At 40.3% G+C, this 22500-nt stretch overlaps 2 protein-coding genes and 2 non-coding genes across 5 annotated transcripts in view; 2 read left to right on the top strand and 2 right to left on the bottom strand.

Annotated features, from left to right (window-relative positions):
• LOC144065946 (uncharacterized) overlaps window positions 1–22500 on the top strand; it is a 175507-nt gene that overhangs the window by 67064 nt on the left and 85943 nt on the right. The gene's annotated exons all lie outside the window — the stretch shown is intronic.
• Window positions 2915–9297, bottom strand: LOC144065898 (uncharacterized). Of its 2 annotated transcripts, XM_077589126.1 has the most exons (3): window positions 8710–9297; window positions 7250–7308; window positions 2915–7219 (listed from the first exon to the last, which is right to left on the bottom strand). In XM_077589126.1, exons 1-3 carry the CDS (start codon window positions 8837–8839, stop codon window positions 5651–5653), a joined length of 1758 nt encoding a protein of 585 aa, XP_077445252.1. In that variant the 5' UTR covers window positions 8840–9297; the 3' UTR covers window positions 2915–5650. The 2 variants fall into 2 exon arrangements, with proteins under 2 accessions (XP_077445252.1, XP_077445251.1); XM_077589125.1 differs by having other exon boundaries at window positions 2915–7308.
• Window positions 11565–11755, bottom strand: LOC144066387 (U2 spliceosomal RNA). Its single transcript, XR_013297560.1, has one exon. It is a non-coding gene; the product is annotated as a U2 spliceosomal RNA (small nuclear RNA).
• trnal-uag (transfer RNA leucine (anticodon UAG)) lies at window positions 13038–13119 on the top strand. Its single transcript has one exon. It is a non-coding gene; the product is annotated as a tRNA-Leu (tRNA).

Below are 22500 nucleotides of genomic sequence, written 5' to 3'. Positions count from 1 at the left end.
AAGTTCCGGGCTAAAAGTATACTAATACTTTTATTTGTTTGATAAAAATGACCATCTAATCTAAAGTATTTCAACATTGCAAGTTCTCCCAGAGAGAATGAAGGTTCATTGGACGCCTATGACAGTCAATGGCAGCAGCCGATGTGTTAAATGAGTGCTCTTATTGATGTGTTAAATGAGTGCTCATATTGATATTTTGATATTAGATATGTAGATCGTTTCAACAGTATTTAGATCGTTTCAACAGTATTTACAGTATTTCGAGTCTAATTACTGTTGAAACGATCTAAATACTGTCTAACTAAAAGTATACTAATACTTTTATTTGTTTGATAAGCGACCAAAAGACCGGCGACAAAAAAGACCGGCGACCCAAAAGACGACGACCAAACTTCCGGGCGACCTAAAGACCGCGCCCAAAAGACCGGTGACCAAAAAACCGGCGACCAATCGACCGCACACGCACTGGGTACATGGTCGATTGGTCGCCGGTCTTTTGCTAGACATGATCTATGCTACTGAGATGACAATGAGGAACCCAGTAACATGGACTGAAGAAGGAAACCGAACATTCATGGAAGTCAAGCAACAAATCTTGGAATCAGGAGTCCTGGCGCTTCCTGACTATAAAAAACAATTCACCCAAACAGTGACTTGCAAAGGGACGTTCATGACATCAGTATTACTACAACCACATGGAACAAAGATGAAACCAGTAGCGTTCTACTCAAAACAACTGGACCCAGTTGCATCTGCTCTACCCCCGTGTACTAGCAGTGTGCGCAGCAGCATTAGCCGTCCAGATGACAGCTGAACTTGTACTGTTCCATCCACTCACACTCCAAGTCCCCCATGAAGTGGATCTACTGATAACACGAACAAAAATGTCGTTCCTGTCACCAGCAAGACACCTGGCCATTAGAGCCACATTGTTATCGCAACCCCAACTCACCATTAAGCGATGCAATATCATGAACCCAGCAACGTTAATGCCAACTGAAGAAGACAGAGATCCATACCAATGTGATGAAAGAACCAACGAAGGCTGCAAACCAAGACCAGATCTAAAAGACACTCCTATTCCACACAGCACTTATGTATACGTAGATGGATCAGCATCCAAACCAGAACAAAGGAAAAATCAAGTAGGATTTGCAGTCGTTACAGACAACAAAGTCCTATGTGCAGAATAACTGCCATCTAATCTCTCATCTCAAACTGCAGAAATTATAGCATTAACAAAGGTGTGCACATTGTTTAAAGGTCTAAAGGTCACCATTTATACAGACAGACAATATGCACACTCCACTCTACATGTATTTGCTGCACAATGGAATAGAAGAGGGATGAAAACATCCACAGGCAAATCAGTAGAACATGCCGAACTGCTGAAAAAAATTACTTAACGCAGTACTGCTTCCCAGCCACATAGCTGTATGCAAATGTAAGGCACATACTAAAAGCAGCGACAGAATCAGTAGAGGAAATGATAGAGCAGATACAGCAGCACAAACACTTACTTCACAGTATACACAACAACAACAAAAATGAATCAATCCCAAAAACAGTATTACTTGATATGCGAAACATTGCACCACAGAAAAAAAAAGATGCATGGATACATGAAGGCGCAGAACAGTCTGCAGACGGCCTATACACAGCAAAAGGCCTACCGTGCTTACCAAAGAATTTATTCCGAATGGTAGCAAAATTGAGCCATGGAAAGTCTCATGTCGCAACAGGGGGGATGATGGACATGGCACAGCGTGTGTTCCATGTGCCAACAGGTCTAAATACCTACTTTAAAAAATTTGGTAGGAACTGTTTAACTTGTTGCAGACATTATGTGCAAGGTAACCTCAGGCCCAAACGAGGCCAATGCCCAAAAGGTACTGTTGGATTTATTATGGGATGTTTCTATATGTTTTGTAAGCATTTTTAATAAGTAATAAGGCTATGATGATGTTATAGATGTATGCATTTTAATTAATTTTGTATAAGAGTGTCTTTAATTTGAGACTGTGACAAACTCGAGGTCACCCCGCTGGCTCCAGCTTGTTGACATAACACCTCACCCTCCAAGGACTGTTACTGGGAGATAGCCCTCGCAACCCAGACACCCAGATGCAAGTTCGCAATGATCTACGAAGGACTCATAAATTGTTTTGTCTGGGGCGCCGGCAGTTTACCTTATAAAGAAATTATTATGCTTATACTGCAAATTCTTACACAGGTGTTTTGGTTTCAATCTAATAATGGCAATTGTTTTGAATCACATTACATTGAAATGTTTTCAGTTATGTGCGACTAAATACAGAGAAGAGGAGACTGCACGTCAGAAATGCTCAGGAACAAAGGCGCATTATGAGTGTGGCTCTTTTCAAGTTGTAACCAGATATGTGAAAGATGTCTTCCAATTTTAATTAAATATTACTAATAATGATTTAAGGGTATTAATCATTATTCCAACTGGTACCTACCCATTTGAAATTAAACACATGGATTTCATTGAATTATCCAGAAGCAACCAGTATAAATACTGTTTTGTCTTGATTGATTCAGTCTCAAAATGGACTGAAATAGTTCCTGCAAAATCACCAGACGCATTAACGGTGGCTAAAGCCATCTGTAAACACATAATCCCAGAGCATGGGATCCCCAGAATCATCTGGAGTGACAATGGAGCTCATTTTGTAAACAGCATAGTACAACACATGGCAAGACATCTAGGAATAAGTCTGAAAAAACACTGCTCGTACCATCCGCAAAGCGCAGGACTGGTAGAGAGAACGAATGGTATGATGAAACTAAGGCTCAAGAAAACCATGGAAGAGACAAAGAAGCCATGGCCAGAATGCCTATTACTGGTCAAAACATATATGAGGATAGTACCAACTAGCTCGGGGTTAACACCTTTTAGTTCATGGAAGGCCATTCCACTTCCCCTATGGGAAGGTGAACCATGGCAAGAGACTAAGGGCGAGGCAGATCCACTCACAGATTATACATAAGAATATTGAGTATTATCTGTTTGGATTGGATAACTTTATTCATCCCATATTCGGGAAATTTCATTGTGACAGTAGTAGGAAGGGGGAATGCAGATACAGAAAAATACACAGTTACAAGTTAGACAGTACAGTCGCAAAGGCCGCAGAACAACAAAGCAAAAGCACAAAGCAAAAGCACAAAGTACAAAGCAAATCAAAGTAAATGGGATCATTAAGAATCACCAAATCAAATCGCTAAGACAGAAAAGCAGCAAAAACACAAAACGAACAAGAGTGGGCGGAGCTACCGCCACCAGCTGCCACTTGAACGGCACCATCTTGGTTGCGGCAGTTTGTTCAACATTAAAATATTTTTTTTTAAAATCACATTTGACTTCATATACCAACTGCCAGGTCTATTTACCGTATTTTCACGACTATCAGGCGCACTTAAAAGTCTTCAATATTCTCCAAAATAGACAGAGCGCCTAGTGTATGCGCCGAGTTCCAAAGCCTGACTGAGATTACTTCTGGCCGACACGCTGGTTGTATAGAGAAAAGGCAGACATGGGTGACGACAGGCATGCGGAAGTCTGCCAATGAGTGAAGGGTGTGCGTGTAAGAAGACGCTAAAGGCACGCCCCTAGCAGGTACCAGTATATGGTGTGGGTATGTGCATCATTGCAAAACAACTTCGGTTTGGTTTCTAAGGATCCCCGAAAATGACAAAGAGACACGCTTACGAAGCTCAGTTCAAATTTCAAGCCATCAAATATGCAGAGGAACATGGGAATCAAGCAGCCGCGAGGGAATTTAAGATCAACAAATCCATGGTTCGCAAATGGAGGAAGCGGGAGAACGAGTTTCGGCAAGTCAAGAAGACGAAGCTGAGTTTCCGTGGAAACAAGCCAAGGTGGCCCGACTTGGAAGACCAACTGGAGCGGTGGATTCTTGATCAAAGTGCAGTTGGGAGAAACATCTCCACAGTCACCATTCGACTGAGGGCAAAAGCACTAGCGTAAGAATTGAAAATTGAACATTTTCAAGGAGGTCCGTCTTGGTGCTTTCGCTTTATGAAACGACACCATCTATCCGTTAGAGCGAGGACAACCATGGCGCAGCAACTTCCAGCGGACTACATTGAAAAGCTAGCCATTTTCCGCACCTACTGCAGTAAGATTACCGACAAACGTATACAGCCTAACCACATAACCAACATGGACAAGGTCCGGCTGACTTTTGACATCCCGGTGAACCACACTGTGGAGAAGAAGGGGACCAGCACGGTAGCGATACGCACAATGGGGCATGTGAAGTCGGCTTTTAGAGTCGTTCTTGGTTGTCATGCTAATGGTCAGAAACTACCACCTATTGTGATTTTGAAGCGAAAGAGGCTGCCGAAAGAAAAGTTTCCAGCCGGCGTCATCGTGAAAGCAAACCAAAAGGGCTGGATGGACGAGCAGAAAATGAGAGATTGGCTAAGTGAGGTGTATGTTAAGAGATCGGATGGCTTTTTCCAAGCCTCGCCGTCACTCTTGATTTGCGACTCCATGCGTGCCCATCTCCCAGCAGAGGTGAAAAACCAAGTCAAGCAAATGAACTCCGTGCTTGCCGTCATTCCCGGAGGTTTAACTCAAGAACTCCAACTGCTGGACATCGGCATCAACCGGGCGTTCAAAGTAAAGTTGCGAGCGGCATGGGAACATTGGATGATAGATGGCGAAAACAGCTTTATGAAGAGTGGGAGGCCGCGCCGGGCTAGTTACGCCACTATTTGCAAATGGATTGTGGCAGCTTGGACAAACGTGTCTGCTTGCGCTGTTGTTCGAGCTATTGCCAAAGCCGGCATCATTTCTGTGGAGGCACATGACAATATGAGTGACTCTGACAACGACGAGAGGGAACCCAGCGTTTTTTATGAATCATTTGCACAATTGTTCAATTTGGACACAGAAAATGAGGACTGATGGATTTGTGGGTGCTGGTTGATCAAAAAACGTGAGTACAATGTAAAATGGCTAAATAAAGGACAACCAAACTCAATTTTGCTTCCGTTGCTTTTTTAAAAACGTTTTTAGCGTGTGTTCGTATGTTTAAGCTGGCGTATGTTTTGCCATGCCTAGCTGGGTCCAATAATAAATACAGTGCGCCTTGTGTATGTGTCAAATACAGAAATAGCACCCGTTACTGAGACTGCGCCTAATAATACGGCCTTATAGTCGTGAAAATACTGTACATACAAATCAAATCAGTTTGTATAAATATAAAATTGGAATAGAACTACTCCAAAATGAAAAAAGTAAAGAATTTAGTTTACAAACCTATTAGAAAATTTGGAAGATTAAATGAAATAAAACAACATTTTACTTGTTTTTCTCTCTTTTTCAAACAGAGACAAATTCACATCAGACTATTTTTATCAACATGATTCAAAAATGACACGAAGGATTCTCGTCATTTTTGCCAATTAATAGATAATACACACACACATTTGTGTCTTTTAAGTCTTATGAATAAATCCTTGGCAACAAACTTAGTATTATGTATTATTAAGTATTTTTAACCAATGGGGGTTATTATCGGTATTTTTTAGGTATTCTTGTGATGTAATGTTGAACCACAAATTGAGCAAAGAAAGAGCTTTTCGCCAATGCGGGTTGTTAAGTCTTCTTTTCAGGTTCCCCTCTGTGAAAATGTTCGAAGATTAAATGGGCAGGAAATAAATTCTCAGCAGTGTGGGTTCTCATGTGGCTTTTTAAATGGTGCTTTAGCGAGAAAGCTTTATCACAAATCAAGCACAAAAATGGTTTTTCACCAGTGTGGGTTCTTATGTGGGTTTTTACATTTTCCTGACGAGAAAAGCCTTGACCACAAACTGAGCACAAAAATGGTTTTTCACCAGTGTGGGTTATTGTGTGGACTTTTAAGTTTCCCTTCCGTGTAAATGCTTGACCACAAACCGAGCACGAAAACGGTTTTTCACCAGTGTGGGTTCTTGTGTGGGTTGTTAAGCTATCCTTGTGTGTGAATGTTTGACCACAAATTGAGCAGGAAAAAGGTTTTTCACCAGTATGTGTTCTTGTGTGCGTTTTTAAGCTTTCCTTGTGTGTGAATGTTTGGCTACAAAATGAGCACGAAAATGGTTTTTCACCCGTGTGGGATCTTGTGTGTATTTTTAAACTTCCTTTATCTGTGAATGCTTGACCACAAACCGAGCACGAAAAGGGTTTTTCACCAGTGTGGGTTCTCGTGTGGATTTTTAAGCTTACCTTGTGTGTGAATGTTTGACCACAAATTGAGCAGGAAAACGGTTTTTCACCAGTGTGGGTTCTTGTGTGCACTTTTAAGCTTCCCTTCTGTGTAAATGATTGACCACAAATTGAGCAGGCAAATGGTTTTTCACCAGTGTGGGTTCTTGTGTGGACGATTAAGCCTTCCTTGTGAGTGAATGTTTGACCACAAATTGAGCACAAAAATGGCTTTTCACCAGTGTGGGTTCTTGTGTGGGTTTTTAAATTTCCCTTTTGTGCGAACGCCTGACCACATACTGTGCACAAAAATGGTTTTTCACCAGTGTGGCTTCTTATGTGTATTTTGAAAGCTTTTTTTTCTGTGAAGCGTCGGCCACAAAATGAGCACAAAAATGTTTTTTTACTAGTGTGGGTTCTTTTGTGTGTTTTTAGGTGGTGCTTTTGAGAAAAGGCTTGACCACAAACTGAGCATGAAAAGGGTTTTTTGCCAGTGTGGCTCCTCATATGTGTTTTCAAAGAAGACTTTTTCCCAAAAGTTTTCCCACACTGAAAGCATTTGCAGAGTTTGTCGCCACTGGGATTTTTCTTAACACCTTCATCGTCAAAAAGCAAGTCGTCGCTATCTGATAAAGGAGCAATTAAATTTTCTGCTTCCCATCCTTCTATTGAGCCGCTGCCATGCGGAGGCTGCGCCCCTCTGCTGGCCCCACCCAGATCATCTTCACTCTTGAAAGGCTCACCAGTTGACCATTTGACACATTCCTCGTTTTTGATTGGAGGTTGCTCTTCTCTCATTTGGTGTTGAGGAAACTCTGGCTCTTCCTCTTTGTGTTTCTTGGTGTTTGCAGGCTCCGCCTCTCCGCTGGCCACGCCCAGAACATCTTCCCTATTCACAAATTCACCAAATGACCAGGTGAAATGATCTTCCTCCCTTTTGATTGGATGTTGCTCGTCTCCCATTTGTTTTTGAGGGAACTCTGGCTCCTCCTCTTTAATTTGGGGGAGCTCAACTTCCCCTTCAAGGTCAACAGACTCCTGCCCATCAGCATCAAGATCATTTCTGAAACCTGCAAAGACACGAAGATAAATGATTAATCATTTTCCAATTATAAAATGACTGAATTTCTTGTTCACGGAAATGAAACCAAACCGAAGGCGCCATACATTCATATCGTCACAATGCAGTACTGACTACTGTAGTATTCTCGACAACAGCAACATGAGTTGAAAACGGTTTATAGGTGCATTTTTCAAAGTAAGGGTCTATTGGTCAGAAAAGTTTCTTCACTGGTGATGTAGCTCCTTAAAATTAGTCAAATCTTTTTTGGAGCATTTTCATTGTAAACATACTCTTTTATGTTTTAGATTTTAATGTAGTTAAAATGCTTTCGCCAAAGGGGAGGCATTAAAAAAGCATCATCTTTTATTCAGTAGCAGGTCTATTTTTATCTGGGGGATTAATGAGATTGAAATTGAGGTATAGTCTGAGTGGACACTCTAAATTGCCCCTAGGTATGAGTGTGAGCGTGAATGGTTGTTTTTCTCCTCGTGCTCTGCGATTGGCTGGCCACCGATTCAGGGAGTTCCTCGCCTCTGGCACGAAGGCAGCTGGGATAGGCTCCAGCACCCCCTCTACAAGATTTAGCATATCAGAAAATGAATGAATGAATGTTGGAATTAAAAACAGTGGGAGAAGCCTTATGTAGCCTCGGCAGCAAACCTCGACTGGGTAGATGGTGCTTTACCAGACAATTTTCTGGCACTCGGCTGCCAGATTCAAGTATTCGGCCTTCTTGCGCTCGAAGGTGGTCTCGATCCCCTCCTCTGATGGTACTGGTAGTTCTATGAGGTGAAGCGCTCTTGCCTTGGAGGACCATACCTCAATGTCTGTGCGGAGTGATGTAGTGATGATCTCTGATGATAGTTAATATTCTATTTATATATAAGGTGCATTTGAATTTTAGCATTAAATATGAAGTACTTTCGCAGGCCGCACCACGGAGTGGCAGTGGGCCAGATTTGGCCCTCGGGCCGCAACTTTGACACCTCTCCTTTGCTCTCGTTTAGTGCATCTGCATTTTCATTTTTTGCATTTGAAATTTACAGCATGTAAGTAAGTGTTATGTCACTCAAGCATGTAGCGAAAAATGGAGGGCGAGTAGCAGGAATGACTCTTGAACGCCTGTGGGGGGCGCTCGCGCTTTGCGTAATTTGAAAAATACATTGTTTGTTTGTGATAAGGATACAATAAAAGGAAAGCTACTGCTTATTGCTGTTGTTAAGTATTAACACGCGTTGAGACTCATTCTTTCCCTCCTAGAGTGGTTACATTTAAATAGAAATAGAATTTATTACGTCTTTCTTCGAATAGTGCTAGTGCAAATTCATGAAAATGTACGTACGCTACTATAGGTTGGTGTCAATAGAATACCTTTAAGGGAATATATGGAAATAAAAAGTATACCCACCATCTAGTCTATGAAGAACAACTTTTTCGTGCGTTATGTTGCAAACTGTCGATTGCTCGTGAGTTGAATGCTCCAGTTTGACCTCAAAAAGTTCCTCCTGGAGCTTTGGGCGTCGTGTTCTTGCCGACATTTCCACACGTGAATTCTGATGATGATGGCGGCGGCTTTGATAGCTGCTATCTAGGCTGAGCTAAAATAGCCAGGAAACCTACAACGAGTTCTTAGTCGACCCTTTCCATTATAGCTGCTAGCTAAGCTTAAGCATAAACAAGCACTTCAACGACTTATTTATTTGATATCTGCTAGCTATGCTGAGCTAAAATAGCCAGGAAACCTACGAGTTATTCGTCGACTTGTTCCTTTGATAGCTGCCAGCTAAGCTAAAGCATAAACAAGCTCTTCGACGACTTGTTCCTTTGATAGCTGCTAGCTAAATTAAGCTAAAGTATAAACAAGCTAGTCAAAGACTTGTTTATTTGCTAGCTGCTAGCTGCTAGCTGCGCTAAGCAAAAGCAGGTTTTGCTGATAAATAGCGAGGGAACGAGCGACGCTGGTGCGTCAGCACTGTGCCGATAGGTCAAGAGAGAAAGCCCGTATTGGGGCGTGTAAAGCTTTAAGAAAGAATCACGTGACCGGAACAGGAAATGTATCGTTTGGCCAAAGTGTGATAATACACAGTTTAAAGAAATAAACTGTATTGAAGTGTCGTGGGTCTGTTGGACGGACTTTGGCGTAAATATGGCTCGCTCTAAGAAGTTTTCCCCAGTGTGGAATCATTTTGATCGTGTGAGGCAAAACGAAAAAATCACTTTTATTTCACATGATTTACCAGTTAACAAAAATGTTGACATAAGTTAAAAAATGTAACTCAAATTTGATTTATTTTACTTATAAACTCGGTTTGGAATTTGAAAAAAAACATGGATTTTTTTTACCTGCAATAAATTTATAACTACTGCAGGGGTCACTATTGGATGACCAACACGGTTTCAATACAGTGCCGGCACAATGTGTCAATACAATCCTTGAGATACCATCGTCCCATCACTAAGGTATATCCTTCCAAATTCAAAGGTGACAAAAAAGAGAAGCGTTATTTGCTAAGATTTAAAACTAAGAGGAAAATAAATATTAATTTGAACAATTTGACAAATTCATATATAAAAGATTTTCTTTCTACAAGTGTGAAAATACGGTAACTTCATGTCTGAAATTAACGGTAAATTGTTTTTATCTCTTTGATGTTGAAGGGGATAATTGGTAGATATGTAACTAGATTTTTATTTTATGTGTAACTATTAGAAAAAAACATTAAGACAGTTTTATTGGAGATGATAGACAAACTACAAAGGGAATGTAATGTTAAATGTTTGCAAAAAACTACTAGATTGGGGTATTATTCATTTCAAACAACTGCGCGATACACATTATTGAATGAATTTGGAGTTCTTGATTAGCATGCATTTTATGTGGCTTAATTGCTGTAAAGGGTACAGGCTTAATATATTAATCCTTGTGAACAGGGGGGAGATGGTGGTTCAATTCTATTTAAAAATATACATTTATTCATTTGTTTCTGAATGTGAATGTAACTATTGCAGGGAACAAGAGATATGTTTATGCCAGGCTGGAGAGGTGGTTTTTAAACTCCTGTAAAGAATCCAGATTGGTTTTCCTTTTGTGTTTTTTCCCTTTTTTTGTATTAAGTTATCCAATCCTATATACAACCATATATGTACAACAAAGCAAAAGCACAAAGTACAAAGCAAATCAAAGTAAATGGGATCATTAAGAATCACCAAATCAGATCATTAAGACAGAAAAGCAGCAAAAACACAAAACGAGCAAGAGTGGACGGAGCTACCGCCGCCGGCTGCCACTTGAACGGCGCCATCTTGGTTGCGGTAGCTAAAACGGATACAGACTCAAAAAGACGTTGTAAAGTTGGACAAAAACTGGAACCACACACAGGAAGTCTTCCACAAGATGGGGAACTTCTGCAGACTGTGACCGAGGTAGAGAATATGCAGAGTCACTCTTCCAAGTTTATCCGCACAGTTCCTCAGTAGTCTGGAGCTGAAGACAACAGTAGTGGGGTAGAACTCCTCGAATCTGTTTCCGGCCTGGTAAGCGCCGACAGCTCTTCCATCTTATCCCATGATGGAATGGTTGGTCAGAAGCGTTGCTTCTTCTCCCGGCACTTTTGCCCAGCTCCGAATTTCCTGCGGTATTGAGGTGTTGCTCCTTCTGCTGCGTATTGTAACAGCTAGTCCCATGTGTATGACAGCATAGGTATGGTTGAATGGTTCCCAAAAAAGAAGTAGCCGAAAGAAGCCAGGCTCACAGAACAAAGAAAGTTGTAAAAACATTAATGTAAAAAATATAAAGTACAAAGTAAAGTAAAGACGAATGTATTAAGAAATATTAAAATGTAATTTAAAAAAAGATAGAAGGGCTGTAAAACACGAAAAACATAAGAATATACAGAGTTACTGTCACTGGCTTCCGCGTGACGACGCTATCTTGGGGAAAAAAATGAATGCTGAATGAAGTCAATGTGGCGCTTTGCTTTCATATTACAGCAAAAAGAGTGGCACCTCGACGCTGAGCAGGCATTTAAACAAGCTGTACTGGCAAAAATGATGATCGACAATCAATATATTATTATATCAAATGTGAAGGTTTATACAGTCTTGTTTAACTTAGATTTTGTAACAAAAGAAAGGCTTTAATTTGTTAATTGAAATCACCCCTCATCCTCATGAATAATATATGAAATTTCAGATTCGCTTCTGTCGTTTCAATCATTAAACTTAGGAACTTCAAGAGTTAGTATATGTATTTTGACAAATAGAGGGGTTTGCATCTCTCATGGAGATACTGCAATACCAGGATGATGCGTGGAGTGGAAGGATCAAGCTCCTATTCCATCACCTAGTCCCAAATATCAATTCAATATATGGTCCCCATTTAGGAGACATAACAGCTATTAAACAGATAAGAACAGATACTACACTGGATCTTAGTCAAAAGGCCGAGAAGCGATATTCCTTAAACAGGCGCTAAGGACGACTTCATTCCAGATAATTCAACCTAAAATAGTGGAAACACACGTTGGATGTCAATAGTAACATACATTTACATATACAACAAACTACAATGACACACGTTTAGTGTGATAACAGGGGAACTCATCTCATCCCATTTTCTGAACCGCTTTATCCACATTAGGGTTTGCAGGGGGTGCTGGAGCCAATCCCAGCTGTCTCCGGGCCCGAGGCGGGGGACACCCTGAATCGGTGGCCAGCCGATCGCAGGGCACAAGGAGACGGACAACCATGCACTCTCACACCCATAAATAGGGGCAATTTAGCGTGTCCAATCAGCCTACCATGCATGTTTTTCGGAATGTGGGAGGAAACCCACACAGGAAGAACATGCAAACTCCACACAGGTGGACGTTACCTGGATTGCTGCACTTGTCATAGAGCGATTTGGAAGAGATTGATTTTGTTCTTCCTTTTTCATTGCAACCTGCACAACCCCCCCTGGTGGAATTATATTTGTCATAAAAAGGAATTATTAACATTTAGGCATAATGGAATTAGATTGTGTTCAAATATATTATAAAAAGGGGGAATGTCAGGATTATTTCATATTATAAGTTTGCTTGCAACAAAGAATATGCTTTGCTTTACCATTAAACCTACTTTGCTATATTTGCTTAAAGTAAAATGATGTATAAATGCTTTGCTCCTGATAACCTAAGTTAGACTAAACAAAGAGAAGCCAAACGCCTTGGACTACTTGGAGCGGACTAAACAAAGATGATCCAGAACACCTTGAACTGCACCTGCATCCACCACAGACACCCATAAGAATTCCAGACTTTCATTTGTCACCTCAACGGGAGAGCCTTAGCTCCAACTTCCATCGCAGCGAACCCCAAATCTGGCCTTTTGTTGGAATCTTTCGATTCCAAAAGGGGGATTGAAGGGTGCATTTGAAACGTAAGAAAGTTTGGTACCATAAAAACACGTACAGAAAGAACTCTGGCCAGCGTGCAAAACTGCTGATAACCACAGTGTCAGCGGCTCCCCAGCTGTCTACAGGGTTGTGTCAGCATGAAGTTAACCCTGAGCCTCCCATAGATAAACTCTCTTCTTCCCATCTGGACCCTCAATGAGATAGAAGCCATTATTTGTATCGCATTGACAGTCACATAGCGCTATGTTTATTAAACTCGACGAGTTGTTGTCACATTTCTGCCTGTTTCCATTAATTAGGTCTTGAACAATTTGAACAAACATGCGAGTGATTAACCCTAAGGCAGTGTGGCTGAGTGGTCCAAGTTGCTGGATTTAGGCCCCAGTCTCTCAGGAGGTGTGGGTTCAAATCCCACCACTGCCATTAACTCATGAGCTGAATTCTGTTCTTTCACTAATTTTGTTATACGCAGCTGTGTATGATGACAATAAAGGCTTTTGATTTGACTTTTTGAACAATCAACAGACTTTTACTATTCAGGCAGTATGGAAGATGAATGAATGATCGTGCAAATTGCTGCTCTACTTGTGAAAAATTCAGGTTACGAAACATCTTCTGGAACCAATTATATTTTCTTAAGTAGATGTAACACTCCATTGGTTTATCATGGTATTAAATTCCTTTATCTTAGATCCATCTAGTGCAGGGGTCTCGAACTCAATTTACCTGGGGGCCGCTAGAGGCCGAGTCTGGGTGAGACTGGGCCGCATCAGGATTTCCACAAGAAAAGCACTGATAAAACTTTCCAACGTTATCAAATATCTTTATTTTTTAACAAAAAATAATGAATTAAATAAATTAACTTAAAGATGAATAAAAAATAAATCAATCATTAATATAAAACCAAATAATACTAATGAGCATACAGTAGATATACACTGGCTGGCTAAGTAGAGAAAATGAATTATTTTTATTCCGTTTCAAATGTCTGTATTAACAGCTCTTTAACCTTTAACTTTCTGAACTTGAATGGAACATTGAACATGAAATATTCTGAACACGGCTTCTTTTGCCTACTCCTTGTTGCTAGAGACCTGGCAGCGCTTCTTCTCACATAGTCACATTTGGCTTGAGGAAGGAAGCAGTGGAGACCCTCAGTAGAGCTTGAAGATGCTCATCAGTAAGTCTGGACCTGTACTTGGACTTATTGAAGTTCAAGGTGGAGAAGAGCTTCTCACACAAGTATGTGCTCCCAAAAAGGCACATGGTCCGCTTGAACCTTCGGGAAAGTTCAGGGAAGCTGGGGGTCAACTCTCTCAAAAATTGCCCAAGCTTGTCTGCTTCTCCACTCACCTCCCTGAACTTGGCTTTGAGTGCAAAGTTGCACTGCAGGTCAATGAGCTCCATTTGAAGCTCAGGAGGGGCATCTTGCACATCAAAGGAGAAGGGGTTCGCAAAAATTTGAAATGTGGCTTTGTGTGTCTTGAAGTCTGCAAATCTGTGATCAAATTCCTCCTGTAGCTTCGAAATGGCCTCAACATACTTCTCACCACTGAATGGTGTGCCTGCATCCACGAGAGCCTTGCATGCTGGGAAATGGCAAAGGTTTGTCTGAGAGAGCTGGGCTTTCCATAACACAAGTTTAGTGCAGAATGCTCTCACGTTGTCATAGGCAGCACTGACAAGTTGCCCCTGGCCTTGTAGCTTCTTGTTCAGTACATTAAGCTCATGTGTGATATCAACAAGAAAAGCCAAGTCCATGAGCCATTTGGGATCACTTAGCACAGGATCAATCAACTCACAAACGGCGTAGCTAGCTTTGACTGCTGCATTACTGTCTTTGGTAGCCTTCTTGAAGAGATCCTGTTGCCTCAGAAGACGTGTTTTAAGACTGGCAACCTGGTTGGCTCTCTCATCTCCCTGGTATTTTTCGTACTCCTCAGCATGTCTCATAGTACAATTACGTTTCAAATTGTATTCCTTGTGCACCGCAACTTTTTCAGTGTAAATGAGACACGTCGGGGTGCCCCTGTGTTCAACAAAGAAATATTGCACTCCCCACTTTTCTTGAAACTGTCTGTGCTCATCACCGACCTTTCTCTTCACGGCAGGCTTTGAAAGAGACATCTCTGGGGCTCTGTAATATGTTTTTCCACTTGGAATGAGTCTCGGGTTGATCTTTCACATTCAGTCGCGCGGGTTTGTGGAGCATGTGCACTTTTGCTCTCGCTGTTTCAATCGCGGAGATGGCTACAGACACTGACACAGGCTGGATCACGGATCATAGCGCCTCATTCAGTTCTATGCTGAGAGCAGCGGAGGAGTGTGCGCGCCGAGCGGAGTGATCGGCCTCACGGCTTCTCCTCCGCCCAGCTGATTGGAGGAATGAATGAGTGAGTGAGCGAGGCACTGGACAGCCCGGCCGATGTCCCGCCCTCCAGAGCCGTATACCTCACCGTGATTGGTTCATTCAGCTCCGAACCAAAGTTCCCTCTAATTTTCTGTTGGTCTGAGCAGAAAGACAACCTCCCTGAGCGCACTGAGTACCAGTGTGAGCGACATCATCGGTACTCGGATGATTCGCCTAAAGACGTTTCGCCGACGGACGTTTGACAGACGGGCAGGTCGCCGAATGGACGTTCCACCAAACGTTCATTCGGCCGAACGGAGGTTTCGCCGAAACGGGATTCGAACGCTCGCCCCGCCGGATCGTGTGTGTACAAATTTTTCAACCTCGGCCCGCGGGCCATATACGGCCCGTTAGGATTTTTAATCCGGCCCGCCGCCGGTGTTGTCCAAATTATAGTAAAAATCAATGTTCGTCTACCATCAATGGCAGTCCGGGAATAAGCACTCTTGGGCAGGCAGATGTAGCAGAACCGAGCCGTAAAATGACAGCAATCGGGTCAAATCCATCCTAAAACAGCATTTAATGATTAAATACAAATACTGGATGATATCGCGATGGAGGCAAAAAAACGTCTATAGACGTCCATTCGCCAAACGGCTCAAAATGCTCTCAAATTCGGTCAAATCCAGCTGAAAACAGCGTTTAATGATTAAATACAAATACTAGTATTTGTATTTAATCATTAAACTAACAAATACTAGTACGACCTGTCCGTCTGTCAAACATCCGTCGGCGAAACGTCTTTAGGCGAATCATCCGGTCATGACATCATCATTGCTCGCTATCGGCACACCAGTATCACACCTGCCACAAGCAGGTGCATGTCAATGTTCCCTCTAATTTTTCATGTAAAACATGCTGTAAAACAAGAAAAACATGAGTGGACAGAGCTACTGCCACTGGCTGCCACTTAAACGGCGCCATCATGGGGAAAGGGGTTAAAAAAAAAAAAAAAAAAAATTAAAAAAAAAAAAAATCGATCTTTCATATTAAGACGGGGGCCGCAAATTATCGTCCCGCGGGCCGCAGTTGGCCCGCGGGCCGCAAGTTTGAGACCCCTGATCTAGTGGATGCATAGCACAACCCCAACCAGCACTACTACTACTACTACTACTACTACTACTACTACTACTACCACTACCACTACTACAACTACTACTACTACTACTACTACCACTACTACTACTACTACTACAACTACTACCACTACTACCACTACTACTACCACTACTACTACTACCACTACTACTACTACTAGTACTACTACTACTACCACTACTACTACTACCATTACTACTACTACTACTACTACTACTACCACTACTACTACTACTACTACTACTACTACTACTACCACTACTACTACTACTACTACTACTACTACTACCACTACTACTACTACTACTACTACTACTACCACTACTACCACTACTACTACCACTACTACTACTACTACCATTACTACTACCACTACTACTACTACCACTACTACTACCAGCACCACCACCACTACTATTACTACTACTACCACTACTACTACTACCACCACCACTACTACTACTACTACCACTACTACCACTACTACTACTACTACCACTTCTACTACTACTACTACCACTACTACTACTACTACTACTACTACTACTACCACTACTACTACTACTACTACAACTACTACCACTACTACCACTACTACTACCACTACTACTACTACCACTACTACTACTACTAGTACTACTACTACTACCACTACTACTACTACCATTACTACTACTACTACTACTACTACTACCACTACTACTACTACTACTACTACTACTACTACTACTACTACTACTACCACTACTACTACTACTACTACTACTACTACCACTACTACTACTACTACTACTACTACTACCACTACTACCACTACTACTACCACTACTACTACTACTACCATTACTACTACCACTACTACTACTACTACTACCACTACTACTACCAGCACCACCACCACTACTATTACTACTACTACCACTACTACTACTACCACCACCACTACTACTACTACTACCACTACTACCACTACTACTACTACTACCACTTCTACTACTACTACTACCACTACTACTACTACTACTACTACTACTACTACCACTTCTACTACTACTACCACTACTACTAAGACTACTACTACCAATACTACTACTACTACTACTACCACTACTACTACTACTACTACTGCGCCTTATATGTGCATAATATATAAAACCAATTTTAATAAAAGCCATTCTTTGAAGGTACGGCTTTTATGTTGATATTAGTACACATACACGACACCCTCTGATCTCGCCGCCAGGTGGTCACTTGGTTCACGGCGGCCCAGATAGTTCCAAACACAACCAGCCGTGCAGTGTATTTCTAAAGGGAGCAACAGTTGCCACATTTCATGGTAAAAACATCTGACTTTGTTAAATGAAGTAGTGATAAAGTACCATGTAATATGTCAATTGAATGATCGATTAACACTTGATTATAAACCCACTGCTTATTTCATGAATGTTTTAACTTATATTACTCTGAAGATGAGATTTTTCTGTCAACAGGTTCCAGATGTTTGTTTCCCATTTTTAACTTTGTATTTAAAAAAAAAACATTCTATTTGGTATTCAGATTTTCAAAGCATCATTTTGTTAGAGATTATAAAAATGTGATTTGTAGAGAAGTGCTATTTTATTCTAGTATTATTTTGAGTTGTGCCTTTGTTCAGACCTTTTTTGTTTTGTAGTCACACTAGTGAGACACCTTATTCCTATTCTATTCGTGGTAAAAAAAATCAGGGCACCATGTGACTCCACACTGTTTTCATTAGTACTGTTTCACCAGATTTAATTCACCTATGAAGTTACATGCCTCGATCCTAGGCCTTCCTGCATGCAAATCTAGAATATACTTTTTACTTCATGCTGATGTAATCAATTGTCACTTTTCATGGGCAATATTTGAAGCAAATGACCAACAATGCAAGGAATTAAATATAATTAATCATTTATAGATTTTTAATCATTGGAATGAATATTGCAAAAAATAACTATAGCTCTATAGCTATCGTAAATTAAGGTGTGTTGTTGGAATTATGTTTAGAAAGTGCCGTCTAAATTATAGACCCCTTCAAGGATTTTTTTAATTTCCATTACTATTTATTTCAAATGTGCAGAAAGTCCAACTCCCTAAAACAAAAGAGCACACACATTTAAAACACATAATAAAAGTAGCTCCCATTTGTCAATACCACAAATCAATTTCACACAAAAACTCAATTCACATATAATAATCCTCTTTTTAAAAAAAAGTAAAACCCAGTAAATACACTTCCTGTGTTCAATGAGTACTGTTGTGTTCAATAGATTCAGTTTTTCATTGAGTTACTTTAACTTGTACTATTAGAAAACTACTCTTGTTTCTCTTTAAATCAAACAAATCTTTCTTTCACCTTTTAAGATTTCTGTGGCTGAGTGTTGAGTCTAGTGTGGCCGAGCGGCCCAAGGTGCTTGATTAAGCTCGAGTCTCTCAGGGGTGTGGGGTCAAATCCCACCACTGCCAATTGATTATTCTGCCAAATTCTGTCATTGACAACTTCAGACCTATTGGATTACATGTATATACCCTGAGCCTTTACCATGCATGCATGGTGCTCTTGCTTTTCGGATGGAATTTGATTTTAGACATCCTTTAACTGCTTCAATGTTTCTCCATGACAAAGCCTTAATTCTTTACATTCATGTCAAATTCATTCATTCATTTTCTGTACCCTCTGCCTCATTCACATTGAATGTCAGAAAATGATGCTCATAAATAATCATATAATCAATGTATTTTTAGTTTATGTAGAATAGTTTTTTACTGGACAGTATTTTCTTGGCTCCTTTTCTGAAGTTTCAGATGAGGAGTTGTGGTACAAGTTACATACATTGATGCAAAACAGAATCATCGTCTTCAACACAACAGTACTCAGTGAAAACATTTGAAGTTTATTTACTAGGTTTTGATTTATGAGAGAGGAGGATTGTTGTGATATGGGAATCGAGTCTGTGTGTGAAATGGGCTAGTGATATTTTCAAATGGAATGTAGTTTTATTCTATGTCTTTTAAATGTGTGGGTCCTTTTGGTTTGGGGAGTTGGATTTTCTCTTTTAGCAATTGGGAAAAACAACTGCAATGTGTCACTGTCAATCATGAGTTACTGAAAATGCACATTTGAAATAAATAAATCGTACTGGAAAATGAAACATTTCTCGAAGGTGACTATAACCCAAAAGAGACTTTTTAAACAATTTCCAAAATGGGCCGTAATTTGTGACTCATAGTCATGTTTTAGTATACACTTCTGCAATATTGAATACTTAGTGAAAGTATTGATAAATGTCTGATAAACATTCATAATGATTTAGTTAGATTTACATTTACTAACCGAGTGGTTAGCACGTTGGCCTTACAGTTCCGAGGTCATGGATTGAAAATACACACAAGAACCCACACAGGTGAAAAACCATAGTCAGGACGAATGTACTCAATGGACGTTTTCCACTTTTAGTCCTTTGCGTGTGTTTTTATCTAATCCAAGAGTGTTTATCCTGTTCACAACTAACTGGGATAGGCCCCAACAACCACAAGACCCCATGAAGATAAGCAATACAGAAGATGAACAAATGAACCTTTTACACCCCCCTCATGTAATTAAAACGTTCCCCCTTTTTAACAAAACATGCTACCATTCCATAAACGTGGAGGCAAATCCAATCATTGTAACAACCAACCACATCTACTCGAATGTAAAATAATAAAAAAACTAGCTTCATAAGATATTGCAAGGCTGGCGAACAAGACACAAAGAGCCAAATTGTTAAACTGTCTGACTGAACCCTTATGGTCCCCTAAAATTATAAAAGCGTTGTTGATTCGTTTCCTGTCTCTTATGTCTTACACTCGACTGGGACCATGAAAAAAGTGCTAAAACAGTGAATTTCACTGGATTCATCTGTTGAAGGCATTTTTTTTATTGATAATACGGTTCCAGACTCTGGGTTAAAAGTTCTCTTTAGATTTTTTGTCCGAACATTGTCACCTACCGGAAATGTATCTTGATGAAAATATTTGGAAAAACTCAAATCTGCTGCTGTGGTTTTTGCTTGTTTAAACATGTGCTGCTCCCGCTCTGACAAAGAAGTGGGTTGTATTTGAAGGAGTTCTTCAATTGCACAGTCATCACTGACATTAAAGTTCGCTGACCAGAATGTCAGATGGTTGCTGTGTTTGACATAGCTTTCGCGAAAATGTATAAACTACCATTTCAGATGATCATGCTAGATCAAAATGATAGTGCATTTTTTTTAATCTCAGCTATGATTTTGCATTCAAATATTTTTTTTCTTTGATTGAAGAGTTTTTTTTATTATAGTGAGGTTATGAATTGTTTGAATGCACATCAATATTTAGACCAAGGGATTTCTTTTTATTGAATAATAAGACAATAATTACAAATAGAATCAATGTACCTCCATTAAAGTAGTTTAACAATATACTCGTGATGAAAAAATAATCCAGAATTATCAGAGAAGAGTTATTTTTTCAATGATCCACAAACTGGTTCTTTTTAATTCTGCTGGGCAAAATGCCACCCACCTACTACTCCATGTTTGGCAACTAGCACCTTCTTAGGCTACTGTAGCACCATCTTTGCAGTGATGTGAACGACTGTTAAAGGAAGAGCACTCTGTCTTCCTTCTCGGGTCCGATTAATTTCGGATGTGGAAGATGTTGGGTGTCCAAATACAGGCTGGAGGCGAGAAACAGTGACTTCAAAGCTTTTATTACAGAATATTCTGAGCACAGGTGAACCACAGGCAAGGCTGTCGTCCACAAATGCGCCGAGACAGACAACTTACATTCATTCACCTTTATTCTCTCAAGAGGGTGGTACCGAAACCGAACAGGGATGGGATTTTCCCCTACTTCAGACAGTAAGCTATTTGTTATGAACCGCCAAATAGAAGATAACGACAATGTTGCAAGTCTTCCAGGATAAGCCATTTGTTATGAACCGGCAAATAGAAGATAACGACAATGTTGCAAGTGTTCAAGGACACATCTGGCTACAGGACAGAGCTCTACAAAGGAGAAGCTTGAGACTCATGGAGTCATGACTATAAACAGGCAAAATACACATTTCAATATGAGACCCACTTCACGACCCAGCTATTTACAAAGCCCCTCTTTTTAGGCAATTAATCAAATATTTGTCCCAATAATATTGGGACAAATATTCGATATATATATATATATATATATATATATATATATATATATATATATATATATATATATATATATATATATATATATATATATATATATATATACATATATCAGTGGCGGGCCGTCAGGGCCTTCAAGGCCTTCTCTGCTGGCCTCGGAAATATCTGAATCATATTATATTTTGTCCATCAATACTTATTATTCCAAATGGTCTGTTAGCTTCCTTTCATTGCTTTTCCCCCTGGTTAAACTGCTTCCAGATGTGTGTTTTCATATTGAAGCATTTAACCAATCACATTTCAGCCATTATTTGTTGCCAGATCAGATCTGCCTCAAAGCCTTCACAATCAGTTCTTGCGGGCTCTGCTGCATTCAACTAGACTGTTGCTTTTAACCAATCAGATTTCGAGTTGGCAACCCCACAATGATCTTTCAAACTATGATTGGCTAGTAGGCGGGCCAAAGCAGTACCCGAGGCAGCCGAGATCGCAAACTCCACCCACAATGGCCGACAGAAGCAAAAACAAATGGATTCTGTTTGCTCCCAAAGCTATTTTCCAGACGGACTTTTCCAGAAAAAAATGGACATCATTAAGAAAGGGCGGTCAACTCCGACGCTAGCAAGCCTGTTACAGCCGGGAAAATGGTGTGTGCGGCACTTTCAGCGCGCTAACTTAGCTCCACAAGCAAATAGTATATTGTTGTGTTGATTTAAAGCTATTTTCAAAATGGACTATGCCGGAAATATGACAGGACAGGCTCGACTTTCATCATTAGCTTTGATGGCGATAGGAAAGAAGGAAGAAAGAAAGGAGGATGGATATTGTGTAAAAACGATTTTTGGTGAGTAAAATCAATTGAAAAGCAATGAAAGGAAGCTAACAGACCATTTGGAGAGAGAGAATATATATTGGTATATGAAGTCAAATGTCTCTTGTTTGTTATTGATGTTATACGATTACTCAATCTTGGCTTGAAACTTGTCGTTGATTGTCCATTGCTTTCACTGGTGTGTCACCCAACTGTTTTTCCATGTCTGTGTATTTATTCTTGTGTTCTACGTCTTTTGGTTCTTTTTTGTTGTTGTAATTTTGGAT

This window comes from Stigmatopora argus, chromosome 20 (genome assembly GCF_051989625.1).
Source record: "Stigmatopora argus isolate UIUO_Sarg chromosome 20, RoL_Sarg_1.0, whole genome shotgun sequence".
Taxonomy (NCBI): Eukaryota; Metazoa; Chordata; class Actinopteri; order Syngnathiformes; family Syngnathidae; genus Stigmatopora; species Stigmatopora argus.
Note: the sequence above shows the minus strand (reverse complement) of the source record. Positions and strands in the feature narration are given on the sequence as shown.

Coding starts and splice junctions, on each gene's coding strand:
- LOC144065898 (XM_077589125.1), bottom strand. CDS start 8,839: ATGTCGGCAAGAACACGACGCCCAAAGCTCCAGGAGGAACTTTTTGAG. Junction 7,309..8,709: donor TGTTCTTCATAGACTAGATG/GTGGGTATACTT, acceptor GTGTCTTTGCAG/GTTTCAGAAATGATCTTGAT.